The 16,064-nt window shown below is 49.2% G+C and overlaps 1 protein-coding gene across 3 annotated transcripts in view; it reads right to left on the bottom strand.

The window, feature by feature from the left end:
- The window catches only part of MROH2B (maestro heat like repeat family member 2B), a 74,404-nt gene that overhangs the window by 32,326 nt on the left and 26,014 nt on the right, over positions 1-16,064 (bottom strand). For 2 of the 3 annotated variants that reach the window (XM_029058973.2, XM_039911529.1), the window contains 7 exons: positions 15,972-16,045; positions 12,331-12,453; positions 9,440-9,550; positions 6,385-6,544; positions 4,807-4,847; positions 2,889-3,030; positions 1,038-1,081 (listed from right to left, as the gene is read on the bottom strand). In XM_029058973.2, the coding sequence (XP_028914806.1) occupies positions 1,038-1,081; positions 2,889-3,030; positions 4,807-4,847; positions 6,385-6,544; positions 9,440-9,550; positions 12,331-12,453; positions 15,972-16,045 (695 nt within the window). The remainder of the gene's footprint in view (positions 1-1,037; positions 1,082-2,888; positions 3,031-4,806; positions 4,848-6,384; positions 6,545-9,439; positions 9,551-12,330; positions 12,454-15,971; positions 16,046-16,064) is intronic. The other variant, XM_039911528.1, reaches the window with a different exon arrangement.

The raw sequence follows: 16,064 nt of genomic DNA, 5'->3' as shown, positions 1-16,064 counted from the left end.
CTCTAGGTCACACAGCAGACACGTGGCTGAGCCGGGATTAGAACCCACGTCCTCTGACTCTCAGGTCCATGCTCTAGACACTAGGCCATGCTGCTTCATGGACACATGGGGCCTGGTGCTTACTGGTTTAATAAGAATCAGATTCAAAATGAAATCCATTGCACAGTTCCAAAACCCAGACCAGCATTGGTGGTGCACAGGTGATGCAGTCTCAGCTGATAAACAATCAGTTGATTGTACTTTTTGAGTGCTTCCTGTGTGCACTTGGGAGAGTTCAATAGAACAGAGTTAATAGACAGGTTCCCTGCCCATGACAAGCTTAAAGCCTAGTTGAATGAGCTAAGAGATGCAAATTTATTGGAAATGATCATGAGCTAAGAGAGCATAATGCTCATTTATTGGAAATGACCAACTGTGACCCCTAAACCTTTTCATTAGGTCCCAGTTCTCTTAGATGACTAGCTGCCCTTCCATTTATGTATTTATTTCTTGCAATCTATGCTGCTGGGCACAGGGAGACTGAGTCAGAGAGTGCGGATGGCTCAGTGCCGACCAACACTCCTGTTTCAGAAGCAATTCAAGGACACGTCCTCTTCTCCATCGGCTTCAGAGCGAGGCTCATCCCAAGTGGCCCGGGGACAGAGAAGGTACGCTGCCGGGTTTTCATGGCTAGAGCGTGCGAACGGGCCAGAGAGTCCCTCCCGATGACATTCATCCTGGGAATGGGGGCTTTCTAGCTTTGGGAAAAAACAGAGTAGAAAAGCACAGCTAACTAGCTTTTGTAGATTCTGAGCCGGAAGAGGAACCCAGCGGAAAATGGACCCTGGAGAGGAGATGAATGCCAAGGGTTTGTGTGGCCAAGAGCCAGGCTTTGGATTTGCATGAAAGTTTAGTATATTTTGAAGTCTCGCTGTGCTCCGATAGCTAATGCAGAGTGTGGCTAAGATTTTTCTTCACTGCCTCCAGTCTTGTCTTCCAATGGAAGACTGGCGCTATTTGACTGATTCCTACGCGCAGGAGCCGGAAGCCAGGCTTACCTGAAGGAGCGAGGTCTCCCACTGCACTCTTTCCTGGCTGTTTCCTAAAAGCACAGGCCATAATGTCACCCGAGTGGAATTAGCCCTTTTCTTCTTCCCACCTATCCCTCCTCTCCTCAATTAATCATTCAGTGGTATTTACTGAGTGCTTACAATGCAGAGCACTGTACTAAGCACCTGGGAGAGTACAGTACAACAGAATTAGTGAGCATATTCTCCCTGCCCATGACAAGTTGACAGTCTGTGGGGAGACAGACATCGATATAAATTATTTAGAATATATGATTTAAAGATATGCAATAATATAGTAATAATATTGATGATGATAATAGTGACATTTGTTAAGTGCTTACTATAGAAGCAGCATGGCTCAGTGGAAAGAGCACGGGCTTTGGAGCCAGAGGTCGTGGGTTCTAAATCCCGGCTCTGCTACTTGTCCGCTGTGTGACTTTGGGCAAGTCACTTCACTGTGCCTCAGTTCCTTCATCTGTAAAATGGGGATTAAGACTGTGAGCCCCACGTGGGACAACCTGATCATCTTGTTTCTTCCCGAGGCTTAGAACAGTGCTTTGCACATAGTAAGCACTTAACAAATGCTATTATTATATTATTATTACATGTCAGGCACTGCACTAAGTGCTGGGATGGGTACAAACAAATCAAGTTAGACAGTCCCTGTCCCACGTCGGACTCACGGTCTTAATCCCCATTTTACAGATGAGGGAACTGAGGCACTGAGAAGTGTTTAGACTGTGAGCCCGTTATTGGGCAGGGATTGTCTCTACCTGTTGCCGAATTGTACATTCTAGGTGCTCTGCACAGAGTAAGTGCTCAATAAATACGATTGAATGAATTAAATAATAATAATAATAGTAATTCTGTTGTTTAATAATAATAATAATAATGTTGGTATTTGTTAAGCGCTTACTATGTGCCGAGCACTGTTCTAAGCGCTGGGGTAGACATAGGGGAATCAGGTTGTCCCACGTGGGGCTCACAGTCTTAATCCCCATTTTACAGATGAGGGAACTGAGGCACAGAGAAGTTAAGTGACTTGCCCACAGTCACACAGCTGCCGAGTGGCAGAGCTGGGATTCGAACTCATGAACCCTGACTCCAGAGCCCGTGCTCTTTCCACTGAGCCATGTTTGTTAAGTGCTTACTAAGTGCCAGGCACTATTCATTCAATAGTATTTTATTGAGGGCTTACTATGCGCAGAGCACTGTACTAAGCGCTTGGAATGAACAAGTCGGCAACAGATAGAGACGGTCCCTGCCGTTTGACGGGATTACAGTCGCTGGGGTGGATACAAGCAAATTGGGTTGGACATAGTCCCTGTTCCAGGTGGGGCTCACAGTCTCAATCCCCATTTTACAGAAGAAGTAACTGAGGCACAGAGCAGTGAAGTGACTCGCCCAAGATCACACAGCAGACACGTGACGGAGCTGGGATTAGACCTATTTCCTTCTGATTCCCAGGCCCGAACTCTATCCACTAGGCCACGCTGCTTACGTCTGTAAGTGTTGTGGGGTTGAAAGTGGGGCGAATTCCCGACCCGTCCAGCCCCCAACACCTAACATGGGAGGCGGTGGGCCTACAGCCCTGCCTGCTGGGGTGGGGGAAATCAACCTTGTATAAAAGTGAGGACGGTCGGCCCTCCCAGGGCAGTGAAACTCCAGCCCACACGGGTAGGATGAAGCCCACCGCTGCAGGGGGCTGGCCAAACAGGTCCCGGCAGCTCCAGGACCAGCGGGTCTCGCTGTGGCCCTTGACTGTGGTGACTGGGGGTCCCACGGGGGTCTTTCCCCCCTCCCTTTTCCCCCCAACCGCCCCCCCCCATCTCTCGGTACCTGCAGAAGGAAGGGGCGGCACCAGAAAGCTGGTGGTCCAAGGCTTCACCAGGTCCAGGTGGATGAGGTGGGGGATGGCCCGCAGGAGCCACAGAGCTTCCGTCCCTCGCTCTTCTCCCTCGCTGGCCAGGACCGACGTGACCTGAGGCGGCAGAAAAGACGGCCGCCGCTCTCTCGTCCGATGCCCCCCACCCACCTCCCTGCTAGTAGCCATCTGACCTGCTACCTAGCCCAACCTTCTGTTGACAGGCAGTTTGCGTTTCTTCCGTGGCTTCATCAGTGGTACTTACTGAGCACCTTCCGGGCGGGCCACTTTACTGGGCCACCCTGGGGCTAGAGGGATGTTCTCAGCACTTAGGAGAGAATGATAGACTATCTGACTATCTGGTGCTGACCATCTAATGGGGGAGAGAAAGGCAGGTACACATTCATTGACAATCAGTGGGAGGGTGGAGAAAGAGAAAGAAAAGAAGCAGCATGCCCTAGCGGATAGAGTACGGTCCTGGAGTCAGAAGGACCTGGGTTCTAATTCTGGCTCCGTCACTTGTCCGCCGTGGGTCCTTGGGAAAGTCGCTTCATTTTTCCACGACTCAGTTACCTCATCTAAAATGGGGGCTAAGACTGTGAGCCCCATGTGGGACATGGACCGTGTCCACTTGGATTAGCTCGTATCTACCACACGGTAAGTGTTCAATAAATAGAACTGATTGACTGATTGTTTGGTTGATTTAACCCAGCTCTTAGTACAATACCTGAAACAGAGTAAGCCCTTAATAAGTACCATTTTTAAAAAAAATCCTGGAATAACCAGAGGAAAGAAAGATGGATTGGGGAATAATTGGGTAACAGCGACTGGATAGAGTATGCAGACTGATAGATACACAAGTGGGCACAAAAGTGATAAGGTGGATGTTGGGATGACATCATTTTATCCTTAGGTGTTTATCGCCTGACTTGGCCTCTCTCCCTCCTCTCCTTTGGGACTGTGGGTCCTCTGAGGGTCAGAGACTGGATCCGAACCAAAGTCCTCCTAGCTTCGCCGGGGCTAGCACTGAATCAGCACTAAACGGATGCTAGAAATGCTGCTAATTAATAGAGACAATTTCCTGCCAGACACTGCAACTACAGACACTTTATGGGTTGGAAGAAATTGACTTCGCTTCTCTGTACCTCAGTTATTTCATCTGTAAAATGGGGATTAAGACCATGAGCCCCATGTGGGACATGGACGGTGTCCAATCCGATTAGCCCGCATCTACCCCAGCACTCAGTTCGGTGCCTGGCACATAGTAAGTGCCTAACAGATACCGTTTTTTTTTTGAAAGGCAGTGTGGGGGGAAGGCTGGCCGTGCTCCTTTCTGAGGCCCGTGCGGGCTGCCGAGCTGCAGACAGAAGGATGTCTCAGAGCTCCGTTCCGTCTGCCGGCCAAGGGGACCGAAGCAGGGGGGCGGAGGAGGCGGCCGCGGGTCCCTGTGGTCAAGCCAACTGCTCCTCCCGCACCTTCTCCCTGAACAAAAGTCCTGTGGGGCTGGTCCCTGGGGGCATAAGGAAAAAGCTCCCTCTTTGCCCTTCTATTAATGAGATTACTCTGAGAACAGGGAGACTCTCCCATCACGGCGGGGATGGTCGCCTGCTCATCAGAATTCAAATCATCCCTCATCCACTCCGCCCCCCCCTCCTTGCATGGCCAGAGCGAGCCAAACTCCCTCGGTCCACTCAGAGCCTCACGTCCACCTGTGAGGGCCGTCTTCCCATCTGCCATTGCCTTCAGTCATGGGCCCAACCTTTCCATCAGCCACTGCCTCCAACTGTGAGGGAAGCCTCCCCCTGGCCGCTGGCTGCCCTTTCCGTCGGCCACAGTTGTCGGCTTGGAACTACCGTCCACCCTCCCCCCCCTTTGAATCCCACAGTCACTCACCAGAAGTCTGGCCAGTAGCTGGTGAGGGGATGGGAGTTGGCCTGGAAAGAGAAACGGGATGTTAGAGTCAGATGGACCGGGATAATCCTGGTGACTTTGCCACCGGAATGTGTCCGGGCAAGGTCAGAGACACGCCATCTTTCCAGGAATCATCTTTATCATCGTTGATTGTGCGCGGAGTGCTGTAGTGGGCACTCGCTTTGAGCAGGGCGCCGTTTTGCGTGCCCCCGGGCAGCGGCCTCGCCTAATAGAAGGAGCACAGGCCTGGGAGTTTGAGACCCCGGATTCTAATTCTGGTTCTGCCACTTGCCCTCTGTGTGATCCTGCAAGTCACTTCCCTTCTCTGTGCCTCAGTTTATTCATCTGTAAAATGGGGATTCGATTCCTGTTACTATGCTTGGCACATAGTAAACACTTAACAGATGCCATTATTGTTATTGTTATTATCAATAGTAGTATCATTATTGTTTGTTGTGCCTGCACTGTGCAGGTTGCTGTACCGGATGCCACTGTGTGCAGAACACTGTCGTGGGTGCTTGGGCGTAAACAGTAAGAGTACAAGTCAATCCTTGCTGTTGAGGAGATCATATTGTCATGGGGGAGGCAAGCAGACACAGATTTTAAACCTGCAATGCACGGGATTAAAGACATATATACACATGACAAGGAAAACAAGGCAATTCCATTCTAAATCAATTTATGCTTAGAGACACACAAGTGCTCAGGGGTTACTAGGGGGTGAATGGGGGAATAAGCCAGGTTAGAGTTAGAGAGGCAGTGTGGCCTCATGGATAGAGAACAGGGAGTCCGAAGGATCTGAGTTCTAATCCCGGCTTTGCTACTTTGCTGTGTGACCTTGGGCAAGTCACTTCTCTGTGCCTCAGTTTCCTCACCTATAAAACGGGGACTAAGACTGTGAGCCCCATGTGGGACATGGATCGTGTCCCACCTGATTAGCTTGTATCTATCCCAGTGCTTAGTACAGTGTCTGGATCATACTAACCGCTTAACCCACCCCATTTGAAAAATAGGATTTAGGAGGAGGTGGTTTTGGAAGGGGCTTTGAAGTTGGGGAGGGAGGCTGTCAGTAGAGGTGTAAGGGGAGGGAGGGGATGAAAGAAAGGGAAGGGAGGAGGGCCCATATACAGTGGGGGAGGGGGCATGCAGGGGTCTCAGGAAGGAGAGGTGAGAACGAGGCACGGGTAGGAGGAGGGGAGACCGTACAAGGAGAAGCGAGCAAGTTAGCAAGGAGAGCGTAATGAGAGAGCCTTAAATTCGGTGGCCCGGTGGGAGTGTCCCTTTGACCCCCAGGCCCCTGGATGGCCATCAGAGTCCTCGGACGGCGGGAGTCGTGTGTCTTGAATACTGTTTCGCAGATGAGGGAACTGGGGCACAAAAAAGTGACGTGACTTACCCAAGGTCACATGGCAGATGAGTTACCGAATGCTTACCGTGGGCAGAGCAACGTACCACGCTCTTGGGAGAATCCAATATAACAGAGCTGGTCGACATATTCCCCGCTCGCAACGAGTTTACAGCATAGAGAGGGGAGAAGAAACCCGAATTCCCTCTTCCCACCTGGTGCACCGTGGCTGGCAAGGGCCGAGGACGTCTCGGGCTTCTGGGGCTCCTCCTCCTTCTTCGCTGCAACCAGAAGCCTGAGGATTTTGCAGGTGGGGGCCAAAACCCCCGTGTACTCCGCCGGCACCACAAAGATCAACAGCCGTGGCCACAGAATCTGCAAAAGAAAGGAGAAAGAGATCCAGAAGCTCTCTGACCCTCAATGTTAGGCCACTGCCTCTCTGGGTCTCTCTGTTACCTTTCTGTCTCTTTTTCAGAACCAGCTCCGCCCCAGATGCAGGCTCCACAGGCTTTCCTGGGGGGCAGGGACTTAGAGAGGACGAGGGCATCGGGGAGAAGGGTGCTTGGGCACTTGGCGGAGTCTCCAGAACCTAAGACCCTCCTTCGCCTCAATCTCACCCTGGGGCTTCACTGAAACTGCTGCCTTGACTTCCCAAAGAGGTCCCACCAGGGGAACCTTTGGGGTTCAAGCAGCCAGACCCCACTCTCTGTAAGTTGGGGCCTGGTTGTTTGCCGAGGCAACGCAGCCCCTCCCCTTCCCCCCCTTTCCCAGGATGCTTGTGATGGAGTCTGTCTTTCCTCAGCAACAGTTTTGAGCTTTCTTTCCCCACGCCTGGGTATAAAATAAAATCAGGTTCTCCATCGTGAGACTCTCCAAGCTTCTTCATTGCAATCAATTAAGACTGTGAGCCCTTATGTGGGGCCGGAATTGTGTCCAACCTAATCTACCCCAGTCATTAGTACGGTGCCTGGCACGGAGTAAGCACTTAACAAATACCATTAAAAAAAATCAACAGCATTTATTGAGCCCTTACTGGGTGCAGAGCACTTTGCTGAGCCCTTGGGAGAGTACGACGTAACAGAATTGGGAGAAATGTTCTCCGCCCACAAGGAGCTTAAACATTCATCTCCATCATCACAGGCAATTCTGGAACAGAGGCCGGGGACTGCGTCCACTAGCTCTGCTCTATAGTACTCTCCCGAGCATTTAGAACAGTGCTCTGCACACACTAAGCGTTCAATAAATACCGCCGATTTCCATCTGTTTGGCACCCTGCCACTGAAACCGAAATCAATCAATCAATGGTATCTTTTTAGTGCTCACTTTGTTCTCAGCACTGTACTAAGCTCTGAGGAAAGTAGAATACAAGACAGTTGGTGGTCGTGAAGATTCGGGCGTGCGAAGCAGTGTGGAAACCAGTGGAACTTTGCAATCATTCAGTCAATATGAGTGATTACTGAGTCTCTGTCCTGGGTAACTATGCAGAACCTTGTAATAGTAATGATGGTCATTATTATGGCATCTGTTAAAAGCTATGTGCTAAGCACTAAGATAAATGTGAAATTATCCAATTGGACCATCTCTAACCCACACAGCCTTCACCTCTATCAGAGGAGGAAATGGTGGTCCAGAGCGGTGATGGCTTGTTCAAGGTCGCACAGTAGGCTGGTGAGAAATCTGTGACTAATAATAAGAAGAAAATGATTGTATTTGTTAAGCGCTTACTAGGTGCCAAGCACTGTTCTAAGCAGTGGGGTAGTTACAAGGTAATCAGGTTGGACACAGTCCACGTACCACATGGGGCTCACAGTCAATCCCCATTTTACAGATGAGATAACTGAGGCACAGAGAAGTTAAGTGACTTGCCCGAGGTCACACAGTGGACAAGTGGTGGAGCCGGGATTAGAACCCCTGACTCCCAGGCCCATGCTCTATCCACTACCCCATGCTGACTAGAACCACCTACTGTGTGTAGAGCAGGGTAAGGATTTTTGGCAGTACACACCAACAGCAAAGAATGCATTTTTATTACTGCCATAGCAGGCTTTAATTTTTTTTTTTTAGGGATTTTAATTAGTCTAATTTTGAGACAGTTTTTGAAATGATAATAATAGTAATGATGGTATTTAAGTGCTTACTTCGTGTCTAGCACTTTCTAAGCACTAATCAGGTTGGACACAGTCTCTGTCCCACATGGGGCTAACAGTCTTAAATGCCCATTTTACAGATGAGGTCACTGAGTCACAGAGAAGTGAAGTGACTTGCTCCAGATCCGCTGTGTGGACCCAGGTCCCACTGACTGCCAGGCCCGTGCCCAATCCACAGTCCCACTATCGGAGACAGAACCCTGAGCTGGTCAGACCCGTGGCTGATCCAGTAACGGGGTTTCTTTTGTCTTCTGTTCTTTCGGAGCCATTCAGCGGGTCCCTAAGCCTTCTCATCCTGCTCCTTCCCCCATCTGAAATAGAATTCCAAATCTGTCTCCCCCCTAGGCCGTAAGCTCTTTGGAACAGGGAACGCGTCTACCTGCTCTGTGATCTAGATTGTAAGCTCCCTGAGGACAGCGAACAAGTCTACCGACTCTGTTGTATTGCCAGTCAGTCGTCTTAATTGAGCGCTTTCTGTGTGCAGAACACTGTACTAAGCGCTTGGGAGAGTACAATATAATAGGTACATTCCCTGCCCACAACGAGCTTACAGTCTACAGAGGAAGACAGAAATACAAATAAATTACAGATATATACATAAGTGCTGTGGGGCTGGGAGGGGGAAGAACAAAGGGAGCAAATCAGGGCAATGCATGAGGGAGTGGGAGAAGAGGAAAGGAGGACTTGGTCTGGGAAGGCCTCTTGGAGGAGATGGGCCTTCAATAAGACTTTGAAGGGGGGGAGAGTCGTCTGTCGGATATGAGGATGGAGGGCATCTTCTCCCAAGGGCTCTGCAAGTAGTAAACGCTCAATAAATACCATCGATGACGGTATGGTACTCTCCCAAGCACTGAGCATAGCCGTGCTCTGCATGTAGTAAGCACCCCCCCCCACACCATCAATTGATCAATCGATCGACCGACCGTATGGGGTGTCCAGGAGCTGAACAGGAGAGTTGGTGGTTGCGAAGATTCGGGCGTACAAAGCAGTGTGGAAACTGGAGCGGGAGCAGGAGTCCTGGCTCTCCGGATGGACCACACTTGGGGCTCCGGGAGCTGCCAGAATCCCGTGAGGAAGGGGAACGTCGGGAAGGGCCAGAGGAAAAGGAGCACGGCAAACTCACCTGAGGCAGAGCCCCGACCAGCGGGTTGAGAGTCTGCAGGACCTCGAGACTCGCCTCAAGAACCGCTGTCTCCCCCTGGGCTTCCTCTGCGGGGACTGCTTTGGGCGCCTTCTGCTGAGAGACCTTGTGCGTCAGGGCCGGAGTGAGACCACCAGGTCAGGCCTCCTCCTCCTCCTCCTGGGGCTGGCGTTCCGCGGCTCTCCAGTCAAACAATCGATCGATCATGTTTATTGAACACTTACTGTGTGCAGAGCACTGTACTAAGTAGTTGGGAGAATACAGAGCATCGCTCTACACTACAGACACATTCCCTGCCCACAGTACACTTACAGTCTCTCTCCACCAACTCTCCCCATCTCACGTGTCCATTCTCCTCAGCTGCTATGGCCTGGCTCGCATTCTTCTCTCATCTCTAGCTCACCTTCTTACTCTGGTGTTTTGCTCTTGCCTCCTTCCACACGGACTCATCGCTCCCACCCTTCTCCGAGTGGGATCCCTACCTCTTCAGAGCCCCCAGACTGCATCCCTCCCCATTTTCAAAGCTTTCATCCCCGACACTTCCTCCAGGACCAATCTATCAATCAGTGGCATTTATTGAGCACTTCCTGTGTGCCTAGCACCGTACTAATCGCTTGACGCACTGCCTGACTAATTTCCACCACTCCTGGTCCCATCAGGCCATTAACCACCCCTAGAACTTGCATATATGTGGATTTTGGGACTCCATGTAGTTATTCATTATTCCATGCTTTTGTAATTATTCATTCATTCATTCCATCGTATTTATTGAATGCTTACTGCGTGCAGAGCACTATACTAAGCGCTTGGTATGTACAATTCGGCAACAGAGACAATTCCTGCCCAACAACGGGCTCAGGTTCTTTTAAATGATATCTGTTAAGCGCTGACTCTATGCCAGGCACTGTACTAAGCACTGAGGTAGACACAAGCCAATCAGATTGGACACAGTCCCTGTCTTACATGGGACTCACACTCTTAATCCTCAGTTTACAGATGAGTGAACTGAGGACCAGAGAAGTGATGCGACTTGCCCAAGGTCACAGAGTAGACACGCGGTGGAGCCGACATTAGAATCCAGGTCCTTCTGACCATCCACTAGGCCACACTGCTTCTCCACACTATTTTTCCCCTATCAAAGAGTGATATTTATTGAGTGCTTACTCTGTGCAGAGAACTGTACTAAGCACTTGGGAAAATACAACAGAGTTAGTAATGATAATAATGTTGGTATTTGTTAAGCGCTTACTATGTGCAGAGCACTGTTCTAAGCGCTGGGGGAGATACAGGGTGATCAGGTCGTCCCACGTGAGGCTCACAGTTAATCCCCATTTTACAGATGAGGGAACTGAGGCACAGAGAAGTGAAGTGACTCACCCACAGTCACACGGCTGACAAGTGGCAGAGCCGGGAGTCGAACCCATGACCTCTGACTCCGAAGCCCAGGCTCTTTCCGGACGTGTTTCTTGCCCACAGCTGCTCCCTCTGTATATTAGCATTTGCCTGCCTTCTTCATTTCAGAACAAGCTCCTCGAGGGCAAGGACCAGTTCTTTTACTCTGATTGCACATGTTCCCAAGGGTCTGGAACAATGCTCTAATAGAGAAATGATAACGATGGTATTGTCATTACTGTGTGCTGAGAACTGTGCTAAATGCTAGGGTGGGTACAAGATACCCAATCTAAAGGAATTTTAACTTCATTTTACAGATGAGGAAACTGAAGCAAAGGGAAGCGAAGTGATTTACCGAGGTCGCACATCGGGCACGAGGCAGAGCCGGAATTGGAATCCAAGTCTCCTGACTCCCAGGTCTGTCCTTTTACAACTATTATTTATTTATAATAATAATAATGGTATTTGTTAAGCACTTGCTATATGCCAAGCACTGTTCTAAGCGCTGGGGTAGATACAAGGTAATCGGGTTGTCCCACGTGGGGCTCACAGTCTTTATCCAGATGAGGTAACTGAGGTCCAGAGAAATGAAGTGACTTATCCAAGGCCACACAGCTGACAAGTGGTGGAGCTGGGATTAGAACCCACGTCCTCTGACTCCCAAGCCCGGGCTCTTGCTACTAGGCCCCACAGCTGCTGAATTTATATCAATGTCTGTCTCCCTATCTAGATTGTAATCTTGCCGTGGGCAGGAAACATGTCTACTAACTCGGTTGCACTAACTCCGTTGCATTGTACTCTCCCAAACACTTAATATATTGCTCGGCACACAGAGTCCAATAAACACCACTGATTGGCTGATTAATAGGCCTCCGTGCCTCCCTCCCTACACACCGTAGGCTCTCAGGAAGCAAAGCATTCAAGTCCACATCTCGCCACCCCTCGAGAACCTCCAGTGGTTGCCCGTCCACCTCTGCATCAGACAGAAACTCCTTACCATCGGCTTAAAAATGCTCAATCAGTTCTCCTCCTCCTCCCTCACCTCGCTGCTCTACTTCCAGCCCAACCTGCACACTTCGCTCCTCTAATGCCAACCTACTCCCGATGCCTCCGTCTTGTCTCATGGTGGATCACTTGTTCACGCCCTCCTTTCTTGGAACACTGTCCCGGTCCGCGTCCGACAGACTAGCATCTTCTCTCCATCTTCAAAGCTTAAGCTCACTGTGGGCAGGGACTGTATCTACCTACCCTGTTATATTGTACTCTCCAAAGCACAATACATCTCAACCCCATCACGACTCCCGCTCTCCCGGGGGACCAGAAGAGGCCCACGGCGATTTCTGCGGTGAGATTCTTTGTGTTGTGGGAGTTGATTTTGCTGTCGAGATCGACTCTCCCCCTCCCTCCGGTGGGTGCCAGCCCCACCTCCCTGGTCCACCCCTGACCCGGGTGGCAGAGGCGGGTGAAGGAACCGTCCATACCAGGCGGGCGCTGCTCAGCACGTACTGGGCGAAGATGTAATCGAGCAGCGGCCAGCCCTCGCTGGCCTCCAGGAAGCCCAGCTTACACATGCTCTTGATGAGGAGGAGGGTGTTGAGCCTCACCTGCAGGGGAGGGAGCACAGACAGGATAGGGAGCGAGCGCCGCGGCTGTCGGAAGGCCGCAGTCCACCCGGACCTGCCCCTCCCCTCCTCGGGGCCATCGGCTAACGTGCCCAAAAAGAAATTCAGCCCACGTGAACTTTCATTTGATTCACATTTAACCCTCTCTTTCTACTTCCTTTTGACCCCAAGTGGTGATATGAACCAACCCTGGAATGGCCCAAACTGATATAAATTCAATCAGTGAATCAATCCCTGGCATTTATGGAGCGCTTACTGTGCGAAGAGCATTCATTTATTCATTCTATAGTATTTATTGAGCGACTGTGGGAGAGTACAATATATAAACAGACACATTCCCTTCCTCTACAAGCTTAGGGTCTAGAGCTTATATGTGCAGAGTGCTGTACTGGGCGCTGTACTGGGATTGGTTTAATTCCTAATAACTGCGGCGTTTGTTAAGTATTTAATTGTGACCAAGCACTTGTGCTTAGCACTGGGCTAGATACGATAAGGTAACCCCATGCATAATTCCTGCCCCATGAGAGGCTTGCTCTCTAAGGGGCTTTTAAGACAGTTGCCGGTGTCAGTGTTAGGTACTTTACCAAGCACATCTCATTCTAATTTAATGAGCTGAGTGGAATTCATTGGCAAAAAACTTAGTCTTGCAGAAATTAAATCGAGAATCCATGGGAGTGAAAAGTTGGAACTTCAATTAAAATACATTTTACTAAATTTTGCCCAGATTTATAGGGACTAAGTTATTGTTTTATGTCTTCCTTTGAACTTGTCATTAGAAAACTTTCCCTGCCACTCTTCAACTGGTCCCTTCTGGAAAACTTCGTGACAGACAAATATCTCTTCCTTCTCTCATCAGTTGGAAACCCAGTGAACTAAAAGCATGATATTCGGCTTTAGTACCCTGAAATTCCTTATTTTGTTGAACTATCTCTGTGAATACCACCGAGGGTGCGATCTTCAGTGATGCCAAATAAATTCCCAAAGTTATAAAATACTCAAATCATTTACTGCAGAAATTATTACTGAACCCGAATGGATAACGCATCGTTGTGAATGACACGTTTGAGTTAAAATGTAAAGAGGTGTACTTCCTGATCGCTAATGGGAGAAACTATCTCCTCCTCCATATCCGAAAGGCGCCATTCTCCCCATCTTAAACTCTGAACTCTAGAGTGGCTCCTGGACCAACGTCGAAAGACATGCTACAGATCGGCTCTCATGACGTCTCATCACGTTCCACCCAAACAGAAATACTCTGTCATCGGAACACTTCCTAACTCTATAGAGCCACATTCTTTGCCAATTTGAGGGATAACATGCGACACAGAAGAACCGAGAGCACTGTGAAAGTTTCTTTCTGTACTAAGCGCTTGGGAGAGTACAATACAAGAGAATTAGCAGACATGTTACCTGCCCATAATGAGCTTATAGTCCAGGGGGCAAAAACAGTTGCCCCCCCCCCCCCAGATGAATTGTAGCTAGTGGGTTCTGAAGGCCTGCGTGGTTATCTTGATTCTAGACCTGCCCCTTCTGACAATTCAGCCGTCTCTATGCCGTGTATTCCTTCAAGATGCCTCTACATTATGGAAACACTGAGAAGCAGTGTGACCTAGTGGATAAAGTACGGACCTGGGAATCAGAAGGACCTGGGTTCTTATCCTGGCTCTGCCACTTGTCTGCTGGGTGAAATCAGGGAAGTCATTTCACTTCTCTGGTCCTCAATTCCCTCATCTGGAAAATGGAGCCTAAGACCGTGAGCCCTAAGTGGGATAAGGACTGTGTCCAACCTGATTGGCTTGTGTCCACCCCAACACTTAGTACAGTGTTTGGTACATAATAAGCACTTAAAAATTACCATTATTATTACTGTGCTAATGAACATTTGGCTGGGTCATAGATTCTGTATCATCAACCTTGGTATTTATTTTTTTTAATGCTATTTGGTAAGTACGTACTGTGTGTCAAACACTGTTCAAAGTGCTGGAGTAGATACAAGTGAATTATGCTGGATGCAGTCCCCGTCCCAAATGGGGCTCACAGTCTAAGTAGGAGGGAGGACGGGAGAACTGAGGTACAGAGAAGCTAAGTGACTTGCCCAAGGTCACACAGCATGAATTGGCAGAGCCAGGATAAGAACCCACTTCCTCTGACTTCCAGGCCTGTGTTCTTTCCCCTAGGACATGTTGCTTCTTATTGAGTGCTCACTATGAGCAGAGCACTGTACTAAGCGCTTGGGAGAATACAAGAGAGTTGGCAGACACATTTCCTGCCCTCAAGATCCCAGTGTTCCAGGCCCACTGCATTTCTGGGTGGGAGAAGGGAAACTGAAGAATGTGCTGTGGTAGGCCATGGGTGGGAAGCAACCAAAGAGAAAAAGCCATAAATGTGGAGGTTGGGGTGGCCAAACTGATAAGCCTTATCTGAGGAAGGGTTTGGAAGAAATGGAAACAGAGACCTCTGCCAGGTCCTCTGGCTTTCAAGTGCTTAGCACAATGCTCTGCACACAGTGAGGGTTCAGTAAATGCCATTAATGATGATGATGCCATCAAATGGTCAATGGGGGGTGGGGGTGGGGTAGGGTTTAAAGCCTTGGGGACATCATGGCCAAATAATTGGGTGAACCGAAAGATGGAGTTTTTAACTTCAAGAGAAGGAATGGGTGATGCCTTTAAAAGAAGAATCCCAAACTTCCGTGAAAATATGTTCTGGTGAGGAATGGTTTTGGGAAAGCAAGAAGGTGGAATGGTTTGGGGGCCCATCCGAGCCAGGCACGGAGCTTGGGAAAGGGCATTGCGTGGGGAATAGCAAGGAAATGATCAGAAGTGAGGAAAGGTGGTTTGCATTTTCAGACCTTTAAGACTGTAAATTGCTATTTAAATGAACTATTATTTAAAATAAAATTCTATGAACTTTATATTAGATTTTCATAAAACTAAATGACCCAAAATGTCCTTCTGGGAGGTTTCTGGGCTTGCTTTAAAGAACTTGTCACCTCTGGAGAGCTCACTCCTTTGGAAAAGATGAAGATGTGGAAAGACTCTGTAAAGAGGAAGTTTATTCCAACATTTCTGGAGAGCCCCTGTGTGGTAACACTATTACCACTAATGATAATGATAACATTTATTAAGTGCTTACATTGTGCCAAGCACTGTACTAAGCTATCGGATAAATACAAGATAATCAGGTCCCAAAAAGGGCTCACAGTCTAAGTAGGAGGGAGAACAGATATTAAATCTCCATTATGCAGATAAGAGGACTGAGGCCCAGAGAAGTGAAGCGATTGGCGCAAGACGAGTGTAAGTGATGGGATTAGAACCCAGGTCCCCTGACTGTCAGGCCCGTGTTCTTCCCACTAGGTCTTGCTGCTTTTACACAGGTGGTGTGGGCTTTGGGTGTGCCCATATCCAGGGACAGAATGAAACCTCCCATCCTCTTTTCTACTAATCCTGGTCCAACTCTAGCTAAGGAGATTCGAGCACTGTGTCAGCCCATTCTCCTACCTTGTTTCGGGGGTCTCCGAGGGTGGATTTGACAGTCTTCTCCACCAGAAGGATGTAATCCCGCACCTTGGGCTCTGAAAGAAAGGGAGGGGA

This window comes from Ornithorhynchus anatinus, chromosome 3 (assembly GCF_004115215.2).
Source record: "Ornithorhynchus anatinus isolate Pmale09 chromosome 3, mOrnAna1.pri.v4, whole genome shotgun sequence".
NCBI classification, from domain to species: Eukaryota; Metazoa; Chordata; class Mammalia; order Monotremata; family Ornithorhynchidae; genus Ornithorhynchus; species Ornithorhynchus anatinus.
Note: the sequence above shows the minus strand (reverse complement) of the source record. Positions and strands in the feature narration are given on the sequence as shown.